Source organism: Drosophila ficusphila, unplaced genomic scaffold, assembly GCF_018152265.1.
Source record: "Drosophila ficusphila isolate 14025-0441.05 unplaced genomic scaffold, ASM1815226v1 contig_791, whole genome shotgun sequence".
Lineage (NCBI taxonomy): Eukaryota > Metazoa > Arthropoda > Insecta > Diptera > Drosophilidae > Drosophila > Drosophila ficusphila.
The window spans coordinates 2,537,260-2,552,423 of record NW_025064737.1 but is presented as its reverse complement, the minus strand read 5'-3'; the positions used below and the strand labels follow the sequence as shown (position 1 = coordinate 2,552,423).

Sequence of the window (15,164 nt, the reverse complement as noted above, 5' to 3'; positions counted from 1 at the left end):
TATCGTTGGTTTGGCTTTGGGTAACACTATCGATGGTTCCTTTATACTGTCGAAGTTGGAATTCACGGATGAGAAAAAAAGACCATTTGCAATTCCGTTATGGAGTTACGTATTTGTTTCTATTTTTCTAATAGAAATAACCATAATTTAAAATTTTTGTCCAGACCGATAGTATCGGACGCGTTAGAACACAGCACGGAAAACACTTGCAGGACATCAAAAATTATACAAATTTTGATGGAGAAAAAGAGTCAATGCAGTTCTTAAAAAAGAATATGCAAATAACTTTTATCAGCTTTACTAACTGATCCCTATTTAGAAACTTTTAAAACCTGATAAAAATAGCTAAGGATTAGGCAGTTTTTTATCTAACCCTGGGAATGACTGGGATTGAAACGTTTTGGAGCAGGGGGCGATATTGTTTACTTTATGCGGCTAACTGTTATCACATTTAAACACCATGAACTTTGATCATGTAAATATACCAAAAAAACTGGTGCCGGACAATTATTTGCAGTTAGGACTGGCAGCCCAACACAGCAAGCAGCGCAATTTTAAGGAGCTTCTCGAGAAGGTAAACAACTATTCCACACATGACAAAATGAGGGTAAACAATTACTTAGCATATTCCAGCGAAAACTACCGGAAAACGGCTGGTCCGATGAGTGGATTGAGGAGCTAGTTCACCAATTGGCGTCCTTGGACAGCAACAACTTCCCGCACAAGGTTGGGCTGGGAGAACGGGAGGCAAGAATCGCCTGCAGTAAGTACAAGAAATTCGTAAAGCTACACGGTAGTAAATTTGTATTTTAAAAAAAAGTGTTGACCTATCATATTATAATAACTTGCCTCCATTATTTATTTAATGTTATTTGAAACAGAACTCGTTGCCCGGCGGCACTATAATTTTGGGCACGGAATAGGCCGCTCTGGAGACTTACTGGAGGCGCAGCCTAAGGCAGCTGGTTCCACTCTACTCTCCCGCCTTACGAATGCTCTGATTCTCGATCTTGTGCGGGGAATCGGGCTGAACAGCTGCGCCGGCTGTTTCTTGGTGCCGATGTGCACCGGAATGACTTTAACTTTGTGCCTGCAGAGCCTTCGCAAGCGGCGCCCTGGGGCAAAGTATGTCCTTTGGTCCCGGATCGATCAGAAATCATGCTTTAAGGCCATCACAGCGGCCGGCTTGGAGCCCGTAATCATTCCCTGCCAGGTTCAGGGAGACTCTCTGCACACCGACATTGGCGCCTTCCAGGACAAGATCGAAGCATTAGGAGTCGAGAGCATTCTTTGCTTGTACACCACTACGAGTTGCTTCGCACCTCGCAACGGAGATGACATTTTAAATATATCCAAGTTGTCAAACCAGTGGCAGCTTCCCCACTTGGTTAACAACGCTTACGGACTACAGTCGGTGGATATCGTTCGTCAGTTGGAGTTAGCCAATCGAGTCGGACGCATTGATTACTTTGTCCAGAGCAGCGACAAGAATCTAATGGTGCCTGTGGGCGGTGCCATTGTGGCCAGCTTTAAGGAGAGTCTATTGCATGATGTGGCCAGCAGTTATGCGGGGCGGGCCAGTGGATCCCAGTCCCTGGACGTATTTATGACGCTGCTCTCGCTGGGACGCAGCGGCTTCCAGTCGCTTATCCAACAGCGGTGCGAGAACTTCATCTACCTAAGGGATAACCTAAAGAAATTCGCAGAGAGTCGTGGCGAAGTGGTTATAGAAAGCAAGGATAATTTCATATCCCTGGCAATAACCTTAGGTACTATTCCTGCTGATCAGGACGACCGAATTACCCAGATGGGATCTATGTTGCACATGCGAGGAGTTTCTGGCGCAAGAGTGGTGGTTCCTGGGCACACAAAAACCATTGATGGACATCAGTTTGCGGGTAGGTAAAGGCGGATGTCTGTTGTGTAAATCTTAAAAACATTACTTTTGTTTAGATTTTGGTTCGCATCGAAACGACCTTAAAGTGCCTTATCTAACTGTGGCGTCTGCCATCGGGATAAGTCGAGGAGAGATCGACAGATTCTTTGATATATTTGGAAAGTGCTGGCAGCAGCTTAATCCAACAAAAAACTTAAGCTAAACATAAAACCCTTAAAAGTCTATAAAATAAAATATAACTTTCAATTCTGTACATAAACAAAAAAAAAACCATTAAAATATGAATAGCGATTGCTGTTTCCACTTGTTATATTATACATTATCGGGATCTTTAAATCACTTTAAAATGGATCGTATAATGTGAAATAATTATAATATTACTGGCAATCTTATGCATGTTAATCAGTCCGAAATTAGGAATGTTAAGTGATATTTATTTTGTAAAACAAATTGACGTGCATGCAATTACTAAAATTTAATAACAACACAAAAATAACTTATATCCCTAGCTTTTGCTGTTACCATTAGTTTTAACTTTACTACTGGAGCTGCTGGTGGGATTAATGCTGCTATTGTTCGGCACATTCTCTTTGTCGCGGTGCCGTTCTCGCCGCTCTAGGTGTTGGTTCATGGTTGCTTCAATCTTGGCCAGCGAGAGCTCGTATTCACGTTTAATGCGCTCGTATTCGCGTTTCATATGCGCCTCCTTGTCCTCAGCGTACAACTTGTAATTGTGGGCGGTGCGCTTGGCACTTTGGTATCGCTGCTGGGCCGATCGCATCGCCTCCTCGTGAGTGGTACGCAGTGTGTCCAGCTGCTGCCGCCAGTGGTGCTCAACCTGCTCGACGGACTGCCGCTGCTTCTCCCACTGTGCCATCACAGCCTTCATCGACTGTCTTTCCGAATCGATGCTGGCATGCTGCTCGTCCACTTCTCGCAGTAGTTCGGCGATTCTCTCGTTCTTCATTTGCAGCTCTTGGCGACACTTCTGCAGCATTGCCTTCTGTTTTTCTTCCTTGCCGGCCAGAATTTCGTCTATGTTTTCCCGTTCTGCCAGGATGGTTTGTTTGAGAAGATCCACCTCCGTCTGCCGTTGCTGCAGCTCTGCGCACACCGCTTGGTATTCCCTTTGGAGACACTGGCTACGCTCTTCGGTCTGTTGCAGCCGGGTGGTGAACTTCTTGAGTTCAGCTGCGAAAAGTTTGGCCATTTCGTCGCGAATACGCTGTTCAATCACCTTAATTCGCTCCTGGGTAAGCTCTTTCGGAGAGAAGCTTGGCGAGGAATCTGTACAGGATTTTGGGCTGGGAGTAGACTTCTTCTGCTGCAGATTTCTTTGATGCTCTTCTTGCTGCCTAATGTACACCTCAAATTGCTTTGCCTTTTCCTTGAGGTCGTTAATTAGCACGTCCTGCTTGTTTGAAAGCTCGATCTTCTCCTGCATCTCGGCCTGCAGCTCCTTGGATTGTTTAAGTTCATGTTCCAAATCACTGAGGTTCTTAGCCTGCACCGAGTTAACGTTTTGAAGTTTAAACAATCGGATTTCTGACTGAAACAAAACAAGAACCAAAAGCGTTATTAGTGTAATTGAATGACAAAAGAAAACTCAACTCTCTGACCTTGGTTAACTCCGCCAAATGCTCGATGCACTTGCTGCAGGTGTCGGCGCTCTCCTTGGCCGCAGCAGAAGCCTCTTCGCGCTTCTCCCGCTCGCTCTGCTGGCGCAAGTTTTGTAGATCACGCTCGTGAGTGAGTTTCTCAGATTCCCTAAGTTTGCTAAGTTCTTGAGACTTCAGCTCCGCCAGTTGTAAATTTCTCTGGGCAGTGGCCAACTGCTGGCGTTGTTCATGTAGTTCCTTGAGCGTGTCCGAATCCCTAAGCTTTCTTAGTTCGTAATCTAACGACTCCTTGTCTGTGGCGATGTCAGCGTATAGTTTCTTAAGTCGCTCGACCTCGCTCTGGGAATCTTTTAAAAGTATCTTGTGGCGTTCCAAGTCCAGACGCAAGTTGTCTGTTGTATCCTGTGAAAGCTGCTCGTAGTTCCTCTGGAGGGTCTCGTGCTGCCGCTTGAGTTGCTCCAGTTCCCTCTGCACATTAGTTAGTTGCTCTTCAATCTGCTGGCGCTTTTCATTCAGGGAATCCCTCTCGGTTACGATGGCATCCAGTTGGGCCTGGAGACCTGAATCCTGCTGTGTTTTGTGTTGTTGCTCTTCCAGCTCCTGCTGCATGGCTTTCACCTTGTTCTCCAGACGCATTTTGTCTTCTTTTAGGGTTGCCAATTGTACTAGGGCCTGATTCTCCTGGTCGCGCATTGCGCGCAATTCTTGGCTGCGCTCCTCCAAAAGCTTCGCAAGCCGCCGCACCTCCTCTCGCTTGCTCTTCAGATTGGCCAGTGCCCGATACAGCTCCTGTTTTATGTGGCTAACCCTATCTAAAGGATTATGGGGTGTACTGCCCACCAGGCGGGATCCACCCACCTGACTTAGCCTCCCCGTGGGCGACTCATCCGCCTGATTCTGCTGAAGCAGCGAGTCCATTAGATCAAGCTCCGCTGTAGTTTCGCTAACGCGCTCACTAAGTAAAGCATTTGTTTGCTCCAGAGAGACTACACTGGCTTTCAAGTCACTGATACACTGCTGGAGGCGATGATTCTCTGCCTCCAAATCGGGCCTGCTGTTTATCTGGTTGCAGCGCTCCTGGGCCACGTCCAGCGCTTGGCTCAGTTCGTTAATTTTTGCGGCCTTGTCGAGAAGCATGTTTTCGTGGCCGGACTGAAGGGCGTTGTAGCGCGAGGTCATCTTCTCCAGCTCGTTCTTCTTGCGATTCAGCTCATCCGTCAGCTGGCTTAGCTGCTGCTGAAATAGATCGCACTGGGCCCGATGAGCCTCTTCGAGACTCTTGACTCGCAGTTCGGCGGTGCGCTCTTCCCGTTTGTGCGTGTCCCGCTGCACCATGTCGTACTTACACTGTATGTCGGATAGCTGAGTCTTGACGATCTCCAGGCGACCTACCAGTCGCGTATTGTCCTCTTCCAGCTGCTTGTTCTTTGAGAGTAGCTTCTCCATGTCACTCTCCTTGTTGGAGCAGCTCTGCTTGGCCTCCACCAGCAGCTCGTGTGTGTTCTGCCTCTCGCGATGGGCCCTGTCTAGCTCGGCTTGAGTTATAGAGAGTCTTTTCGTTAACTCATCCAGCTGCTTTTTAGCATCATTGGCGATGTGGTTGACATTCTGCAGTTCGTGGTTTCTGGATTCCAGCATCATCTTTAGGTGGTGCATCTCGTTGGTCAGCTGAGCATCCTCCAGCTGAGGTTTCTGGTGCGGCTGGATCGGATAGTTGGGCAGGACAGCTGGCGGTTGCTCCAACTGGTAGTTCGTCGTGGAGTCGATTGTGTTCTCCTCATCGTGCAAGTCGTCGAATAAGTTTTCCAGAATATTCCCAATCTTGGGAAAAAATGGAATCGGTGACATTGTTGACTAGGACTTCCTAGAACACTTACCTCTTCCTTGCGCCTCTTCTGATCCTGCAAGTCCTCCTCCTCCTCCTGGCGGTCCAGTGTGGAGTTCACGTTGAGGGTGTCCGCCCCCTGAAACAGACTCATACCCGGAGCATTCATGACCGCCAAAGACGACGTCGGTAAAACTTTTTTGGTAAGATAATCTCAAAATTCAAATTTAATTCCGAGGCGCAGGCGCTGATTTCGTAGGCAACTCTAATTCTTATCTTCTTCTTGCTTGCTTGTGTTGAAAAAATGTCCTAACGCCTTCGGCGTTTACATGCCGAGCGGTGCTGTTAAGCGTTAAGAACGATTCTGTTAAGCAAGCGGTTGACTGTTTGAAATGTGAAAACCAAATTCTAGAGATCAGAAAAATTAATTGTCTCCTAATTTCTAAATTTTAAAAATGTATAAAAGAATGATATTCATATGATGATTCATATGATGATATGAGAGGTGTTTAAGAGGCTTGAACGCCGCAAGAAATAGTTGTTACACTTTGTAACAAAAATGAATATTAAAATAATGTTGATAATACACCTCGAAATTTTGTCCGTCATACGAGTCTGGTCGTCCATTATGATCAAATTGAAAATGTAAACATAGAATTTAAATTTCTTCATTTAATTTTCTACTATCAATGTTCTATCGTTTCTATACAGGACCGATATTGGTGCTGCTTAGATCATATACATAAGACACATCCAGACATATCCATAAGATTATCTATATAATATCATATACATAAGATCATATACATAATATCATATGAATAGGATCATCTACAGTATTTTCAATGCCTTAGAATACCATGTAAAGAGTGTAACGTATTTAAAAAGGAGTAATAAGCCCAGACAAGAAATCGTATAAAAAGTGAAAAAAATCACAAAAATTTATCTAATTTATGTTTTCTCTCTTTTTCCGAATCTCCACCATTTCTGTGCTCTATCGCTCACTTAATAATAGTAACAAATTTCGAACCCCCCCTCGTCCACGTTACTACGGACACAATAATATAACTTTCGTCACTCCTAGATGGCGCCAAGTGGATAAGTCGCTACTGGCTAATCACCATCACCATAATCATCATCAGTAAGATCGAAAATCAAAGATTATTGAATCCTCTACAAAAATTGTAGAGGCTTTATGCTCCCGGGTGGAGTGAAGAAGGTAAACTTTTATGTTATAGTTAAAAGCCAAAGGCAAAAACAACACCGCTATAAATTTTCTTTTTCAATTTTTTTCATTTTTATTAATTTTATACAGACTGTCCATTCATAAACGCACTTATATTGGGACATTTATCTAATTTCTCTGCATCTATTTGGAAAACCTTGGACAAACGTTTCCAACTTTGCGCATCAAAGTAGTAGAAGGTGCCGCGCTCTTTTGTACCATTTTTTTCATATTGATCAATGCCAGGAATTCGAGTTATCCATATTTTCTCCTCCACATGATACCGCCACTCGCGACTATGCCTGCAAAAGGAAGTTAAAGTTGAAATACTTATTTTTGTATATGTAGATGTTTGAAGTACTTACAATTCAGCAGCTGCCATTAATTGCATCATATCGCCGATGTTCGTGTAGAAAAGGAAGAAGAGCAGGTCTTCTTGCAGCTTTTTCAGTACAGGCGCAGTAAGTTTGTCTCTTATCGCAAAGTTGATCAGATATTCGGGTGGCACGTTGAACTCAACGTCTTGTGCTCTGAAAAAAAAAGTTTTTTCAGTTATCCATCCTGTCCTTTATATTTTTTAAGATGTAAAACGTTTTACATTTAAACAAGAAACAAAGCTAGCTTATATAACCTTGCAGTTCCATGTATAAAATGACTAAAATCACAAATCTACAGTAATAAGATTTGTTTCTACGGTTTCCTATTGTTAGTTCGATTCGTACAACGTCAGGGATAAAGTAGTAATGAAGTACTATGTATATAGTACCTCAACTTTTGTCGAATTTTCCACAAATTCATTTATGATATTTCTATAAATTATCTTTACTTTCACGATTTTTATAATATAGTCGGTCCGATTTTCATGAAATTGTCTTCAAAATTCAAGAGTTGTTAAAAAACTTTTTACCCAAAACTCTTTGCTTGCATGATAAAAAAAAAAAACCAACAATGATATAATTTTATTTCACTAATTTTATACCAATTTTTCTTATTTGTCAGATTTTTATGAAATTTGTTTTTATTTAGTTGTAACTAAAATATGTAATTGATATTCTAAATATCATGCAAACAACTACATTATAAATTTAGTGTCATTAATTTTATTTAGATTTCTCCAATTTTCTAATGGCAGTAATATGATATAGTCATCCGATTCAAGATGGAAAAATAATGCCTTTATGATGAAACAGGTCGTTTTAATTTTTTCAGGTTATTTTGTATCTCTCATATTTATGGAATCATATGGAATCTATACGATATAGTGGTCTGTTCCGACCCGTTGTGACTTATATGTGTACTGCGTGCAATAACTACACAACTTTGGTAAATTTTAAGTGATATAGATTTCAAATTAACTTAATTAAATTAAGTTTCCATGTAAACAGACCGAAGACCAATTTAGACGGTGATGCTGATCAAGAACAAATGAATTTTATGGGGTCTGTGGCGTCTCCTTCACTGCGTTGAAAACTTCTGACTTAAATAACAATTCCTTCTGACTAAAATAACAATTCCTTCTGAAAGGGTATATTAGTATATCCTACCTGCAGGGCTGTGCGACAAAAGGGCCTGCGAATGTTGTATGCAAGCTCTCCTGCGAGTTCAGATTCAGGCCCAAGCCTGTGAGATCCGTGCCCAAGGAGAGCGTCACCAGATTGGGATCTGTTTCTGCAGCCCGGATGAACGTCAGCAGGCCAACCATGCCGAACTGGTTGTTCACCATGGTCGCTGGTATGTTTGTGACTTTGCCTAATAACAAAGAAAAGGTATAAATATTAACTATACAACGTTTGCAGTCAATTTAACGTTTATAACAACGAAAGCGGTTTTACATTCTATAAATAAACCTTTCAAACCCTTCTTTTGTTTTAAGTAAACAAAAATCGGTTAAAATCAAATTTTTGCAATAAGAAAATTAGAATAAAATACTCCAGAACCCATTTGTGAAACTCACCATCTGGCGAAGTTTGAACGCCGCTCTTCACAAGTTTATCGTTGCTGGAATTATCGTTCAGATGCTCGCCGCCCGCTCCGCTGCCGGAGGTGCCGCTACCACTGCCCAGACCGCCGCCCACGCCCATCATGGCATTGCTGTTGGGTACACTGTTGACGCCGCCGATACCGCCGCTGCTGCTGCCTACCAGTCCTACGTGCGTCCCGCCGACAACTCCGCTGGCCGCATTGCCGCCGACTCCTCCGCCTCCCGAGCTTCCAGCTCCTCCGCCGCCACCCACTACCACGCCCCCCAGGCCACTGCCCACGGCTCCGAGACCATTGCCGCCTACAACGCCGACGTTGGTGCCGCTGCTACCGCTGGCCGATCCGCTAACCACAATCGAATTCATCGGCTTTTCCGTGCCATCCAGGTGGTTCTCTGTGGAGACACCGCCGGAGCCTCCTGCTCCGCCGCCACTCCCCACCGCATTCGTTGTGCCGTCCGAGTTCTGGGTGCCCGGTAACGCAGGGAAGTCCTCGTTCGACATCGTGAACTCCGATTGCTCTGACGTCGGTTGCTTCACCATGCCAACTGAAAGCGGAAAGAGGAGCGACCAGGTCGCCAGGGAAAATGAGTGAAGCGAAGGAATGACTTGCCAAAGCGGCGGCAACCCATATTCTACAGATTATTTAACAAATAATAGAAGACGCTCGAAAGAGGATTAACTTTAAATTTTAATCAATGCCACCAAAAAGTTTAAAATCTATTTTGTTAATAAATTCTTAAGAATGTACCTTAATTTATTTTAATTCGGCTTCAATAAGATCTCAAACAAATCATACACTATATTTGAAATAAACTTGTAAAAAGTTATGACACATTCATATTTAATTTTATTATAATTGTTAATCGCAGCCAAATATAGTTTAAAGCGAACGTTGTTTTTATCCAATTTTTTCTTTCGAACGCTTGCTATATCAACACCGTTAACCAATATTAGTCACAAATACTAAATAGCATAACTAAGTGGGCCCAACGAACTAATCACAAAACACCACACCACACACTTAAGCTTCTTAATCGTAATTGTAAACAGAAATAAATAAAAAGAAGAGGATTTTGATTTGAACTCACAAGAGGTAAAAAAATTACCGTAGGGTTTGCTGCCCGGCGGCTGGAGCGGATTCGATTGGGGCAGTGTCTGGTCGTTCTGGCCGCGCGCATTCGTCAGCGAGGGGAACTCCGTGGGATCGAGCAGGGCTGGAGTGGAGGCATCACTCCCACCACCGCCGCCGAACACGTGAAAGTTATTCAAAGGACCGCCACCGCCTCCTCCCGTTCCGTAGCCGCCGCGACCCGTCTGCATGAAGTTGCCCATGTTCGACTGTGGGAAAGAATTCAATTAGCATGATCTAAGGAATGTGCTTACAGTCTCGTCTGACTATTCCAACTCAAACTTTGTGCTTCTAATCTAATAATTATAATTCTAATAATAAAAATATAAATGAGTCCTTCTTTCTTATCGAAATCGATTTAAAATATTACGTTGAGACAGACATTTTCAAGGTCATGTGTTACTAGGTAATAGTAATCAAGTTTATAAATACGAGGTAAAAACTTTTAAAATGATTAGTTTTGCTGAAGTTCCATAGAATTGAAGCAAAATATATATATATTGTTATCTTTTCGTAAATTAAATGTAAAAGTTATTTAACCTTAATTAGCAGATAAGGGTTTAGGGTCTTCTGAACCACTCAACTTTGTAAAATTATCTACTGCGTAGTTTTCGACACACTATTTGGTTTCAGTAAGCATTTAATAAGTAATAAATATTCTTTTAAGCCGATTTTATTTATATATGGGTTAAAGATTTGAACATGGATAAGTTTGAGTTGGAGAATATGGACTGTTCTAAGGGTTTCTCACCATGGGGCCACTGCCCAATCCCTGCATGGCACGCCGCTCCACAAACTGCCGCTGGCCGAAGAGGTTGGCGTTCCGATTGCCGCTCGAGATGGCGGGTCCTCCGACCGAGAGCTGCGCATTCCGGTTCGGCGACAGCTGCGGCTGCTGCTGCTGTTGCTGCTGCTGTGGCGCCTGTCCGTAGTTCGCTGCTCCTGGGTAGGAGTTAGCAAAGTCTGTGGCACACAAAAGTCAGTGGGATGCTCCGACAAAGCCTCTGGGCTAACACCTGCTTACCGGTTTGGAACATGCCTGACGTGGGCGTTACATGGCCAGCCAGAGAGCTACCACCGAATCCGCCAGTTGTCCGGCCAGCTAACGCCGCGTTCGCTATACTTCTCGGGGGTTGTTGGAAATTTAAATTCGCCATAATCTGCAAAGGAAGGCAAAACGATTAATGTCAGCCCAGTGGGTATTCTTATCGCTATACTTATAACACGCAACATAAAAAAATAGAGGGTAGAGCTCTTATTAAAAACTAGGATTTTAAATGCTTCGAGCGGTTTTAAAAAAATTTAAAGAAACATTAATTGAAAACAACTATTGGGACCAGTTTGAACGATGTGCTATTGCTAAGAAATTAGCTATTTTCTGTTCTTTGCCTAAGTAAATATTATCTAAAATTTTTAAAGTCCACAAGCATAGTTTTAAAATATGGGACTTTGAAATACTTAAAAATTGAGGGAATTACTCAGAGCCATCTGCGCCGTAATCAAAACATGTTGGTTCTCAAAAGTCTGAATCGGGAAAATGCTTTACTCATAAACAAGAGTTTTTATTCTATGTGACTCAGTGGAGGGGGACTTATAGTGATAACAAATCGGCTCCCCGCAGATAATTGTCGCACACAATATGCGAACATATGCGTGTTAAACAAATAAATAAACAAACTCGTAGGTAGAGAGCCTTGGGCACAGGAAAAGCATCACCAGTGGCAAATATTGATAGTCTAGTCAAATTTGCGTAACTCCGATTCAAAAGGGAAGCCAGAAAGGGTTACCAACATAGCTAATAAACAAAGCCGCCCTAGCCGTTTGTTCAATTCAATTCCGTTAAATGCCCGACGGATCAGCTGTTGATTGGCAAATTCGGACAGCAAACAAAGCAAAAGGAGATATTGGGAAATAAGAGAAGAAGGGTGGGATGAGGAGAACTGAGGCATAAAGGCTTCGGCAATTATTGTCGTTCCGCTTTGGCGTTGGCACACATGCACAAGCCGTGTGGATAGCATGGAGGCGAAGACAATGGCAATGGTGTGGGTGAAAAAAACCAGAATGACTGGCAACAGGATGCGAGGGAGAGGGAAAAGTAGAAGTCGAGAGCAAAAGGATACGCCTGCACTTGTCGCACGATCAATTATGCAGGTAGTGGTGAAGCAGTGCCGCCAAGTGCAAAAAGGCGTACAGTAAGAACATTCAATTTTGTTTTAACGTTTTCAAAGAAATCATATTCTCGCTTTTGATTTGAAGTTACACATTTTTTTTTTTTATTTTGTCAAGGAATTAATGTTCCTGTATCAACCATCTTAACTGTTATTTATTTTTTCGTGATTACTTAGTTCGGCTTAACGAAGTACTAGTACTTCAGTTCATGTTTGGTTTGATCGAACAAACATTTTATTTTTGGTACTTTGATACTTAGTTTGACAAAGTTAAATTATACATAGCAAGACGGAATGTAAAACAACATTACAGTAATACTAAAAACAATTGCTGTAGTTGAGTAAACTAGGTTTAATGACAATAATAAAGTAATTATTTTCAGGTCCCTAATGTTTGTTTTTCTGTGTAAAAAGTTTCGCGATCTATCTTATCGGATCTTCACTGTAATACATGCCTTTCACATACACATGTCTAGCCGCGCAGGACTTGATGGTGGCGATTGCGTCTTTTCAGCTGGGCTAATCTCATCGGGACTTGATTACTGGACTAACTCGCTACATTATCTGTCTAACTTTGCCGATTGTCGTTTTACCTGCCCGGCGCATGTAACTTTATCAGCTGACCCAACAACCGCTTTGCAACACTGGCGCTCGCGCTTACAACAAAAACCATTGCGGGACGAGCGGAAACTTTCGGGTTAAGTAAACCGTGTAACCTTGGGCGGCACAGCAAATCAACGAAAATAACAATAGGAAAGCTTACCTAAATTAACGTTAGACGATACTGCTGCTTCTTGCACTTCCACTGTTAACGCTCGCTTTCCACTCTGTCCAGCAACAACAACATACACTGATCGGATCGTTCTCACCGCATTTAACATTCCAAAGCGGCCGGCGGGACGAGGACGTGGGAGTCGTTGTCCTGGCGCCGATACTATGGCGGATCAGCAAGGATATCTGCTAATTGCCACTGGGCAGCCGTTAGTTAGCTGTAGTTTGCTCGCTCTCTTGCACTCGCTGGAAGTCTGACAGGCTGGCTTGCTGACTGACTGGAAGGATGTAGCGGGAACTGGAGCCGTAGCGGGAGCGAGGTTAGTTAGTACTTTTCCGCGCCGAGTCGTCCCTAAATAAATGGCATATATATCGCAGTGTGTGTATATGCCTCGTCTGTATGCAGCGTGGTCTTCGTGCCAGAGAGAGAGAGAGAAAGAAATAGAGGCGGAGAGAGGGAGTACCGAAGGATGTTGATGCCTGGCTGAGGCGAAAAGTTTTCTGTTTTTTTCTGCGCCGCTCTTGCGCCTACTATAATTTCACGCTTTTGGTAATGTCGCGCACGTTACACTTGGATTGACCAATGGTTTTTGGTAGAGTTTTCCTTTTGTATTTTAGTTGTAAGTAAATAATTGCTCGCTATTGCGCTGTTGTCTCTGCTTCTTTCTTCACTGCTGCACAAGCACTGTGTCTGTGACTCTGTGTGTGTGTTTGTATGTGTGTCTGTCTTTGTTTTCTCAGTTCATTGAAATTTCACCCAAAGCAACGAATTGGGCAAATTCTCCGCTTGGTTTGCGCGTTTTTTACGCTGCAGACTCGCAAATGCACTCGAGCTTGGTGGAGCCGGGTTTTTACAATCCACAATCGAGGGGCAGTAAACAATTATTTAGCGCCCGAAAAGGCTTTAAATTGTACACAAAAATTGTTCCGCAAAAAACTTTGTGGCTGTCACGAATACAAACACACAGAAATTAGGGATGTAAAAATTCGCTATCGATGCAGCGCTGCCATCGATAATTGGAAAAGAGGTTGCCGTGCTCTTTTCGTGCACTATGCAAATTGTTTTCTGAGCCTTCTAAGTTTGTTTGACATATTGTATCCTTACATTAAAATTAAACGCGTTTCTGTAATACATATAGCAGTTGTTTACATTTCATCGATATTCATCAGTGGTTCACGAGTTGCCATCGATGCTGTTTTTAGACATCGATTAGACTGTTTACCTGGGCAAAACATCGATATTGCGGATGTTTTTAAAACATTTCTGCGGGAAAAAGTCGTTGTTTTATTTAGTTTTGAAAAAAAAAAAAAAAAAAAAGCGGTAACAAAAACAAAGGCTTAGTGGTCATTTGTGGTTTCCTAAACATAATAATTCTGAATTACCTTCAAAAAATAATATATATTTTTGTATGAATTTGTACCTTTATTTTCTATATTATATTTTTCTGCTCGGAAAGAAGTTGCTTTGTCCTTGTTTTTTTCTTTAGAAGGAAAGAGCTTTTCCCTGTTGTAGTACAAATTTCCAACGTTACATTTAAACGACTTATCATTTGCACGAAATCGAAAATATACTGTTTATGGCGTTTATTATAACTGGAATGATAATAAAAATTGACACGTTTGTAATTCGAAAAAAACATTTACACATTAACTAAGAAGACAGTAATGTGCTCGTTCGACTTAAGTTTTAGCATATTCTTGAGCTCTATTATAGTATATTCTTTTACACTTCGTGAGTTTTAAAAGATTAAATGTCAAAACAGAAAAGTGATCCAATGTGTTACACAAAGTAGGTGTTTATATTGAAGCAGCGCACATGCTTTCTTCAGTGTATCAATAATATCATATCCCATAATATCACATTAACGTTATCATTTATTTATTAAATTTATTCATTTCTACCCAGAACACTGAAAGGTTCAAAATAAAACTCAATTTCGCTTTTGTGTTTCATGCTGACCTCGAAAAACTATATCGCGCAAGTGTGGTCTACTGGGAAGCTTGGAGCCTGGATCCTCGTCCTTCGATTTCGCGTTTCCAACAAAAATGTCATTTACAGTTTAGTTTTATCCTTTTCCAAATTTAATTGAACCTGGAAGTACATACGAGTGTTAAATATGTACGTGTTTAAAACAGTTAACGTTTGCTGTTTTTTCGGCCGTCCTTATATGGGATTTTCCAAAGTGGCCTTTTTGGTATTCAAAATTGGTGTTTGATAATAATGATCTCAAAAAAGTACTTTGTAAAAATTTCGATTTTTTGTTATGGTAGATAAGTAGTATACTTACAAATTACACTTCTTCCAGATCTCTTAAAATAAAGACTTTTGTGATTTAATAAATAAAAAACAAACTTTATTCCTAACACACAAAACTCGCAATTTTAAAGGTGGTTTCCGACCAGTTGAAAATCTACAAATAGTAGTGCTTCAAATCGAAGCCTTTAATTTGTGAAAACGTTTTTAAGCACATACATTCTTCGCTTCCTTAGTGATGTGACGAAAAACATCGATAGTCGCCATGGAACATCGGTGTTTCCAAACATTTTT

General features: G+C 42.0%; 2 protein-coding genes and 1 long non-coding RNA gene across 3 annotated transcripts; 1 reads left to right on the top strand and 2 right to left on the bottom strand.

Moving 5' to 3' along the window:
* The first annotated feature begins 63 nt into the window (after nt 1-63).
* LOC108090110 (O-phosphoseryl-tRNA(Sec) selenium transferase) lies at nt 64-2,397 on the top strand. Its single transcript, XM_017188627.2, has 4 exons — nt 64-574; nt 634-763; nt 882-1,898; nt 1,954-2,397. Exons 1-4 carry the CDS (start codon nt 461-463, stop codon nt 2,097-2,099), a joined length of 1,407 nt encoding a protein of 468 aa, XP_017044116.1. The 5' UTR covers nt 64-460; the 3' UTR covers nt 2,100-2,397.
* LOC108090081 lies at nt 2,179-13,755 on the bottom strand. Its single transcript, XM_017188584.2, has 12 exons — nt 12,609-13,755; nt 10,702-10,837; nt 10,429-10,640; nt 9,637-9,886; nt 8,521-9,093; nt 8,111-8,315; nt 6,932-7,096; nt 6,655-6,868; nt 5,656-5,683; nt 5,394-5,554; nt 3,517-5,337; nt 2,179-3,446 (listed from the first exon to the last, which is right to left on the bottom strand). The coding sequence occupies exons 2-12, from the start codon at nt 10,832-10,834 to the stop codon at nt 2,403-2,405; spliced, it is 4,806 nt and encodes a 1,601-aa protein (XP_017044073.1). The 5' UTR covers nt 10,835-10,837; nt 12,609-13,755; the 3' UTR covers nt 2,179-2,402.
* A 139-nt stretch (nt 13,756-13,894) lies between these two features.
* Nucleotides 13,895-15,127, bottom strand: LOC108090114. The gene is made up of 3 exons (XR_001771333.2): nt 14,905-15,127; nt 14,577-14,708; nt 13,895-14,209 (listed from the first exon to the last, which is right to left on the bottom strand). It is a non-coding gene; the product is annotated as an uncharacterized LOC108090114 (long non-coding RNA).
* Between the last annotated feature and the right edge of the window lie 37 nt (nt 15,128-15,164).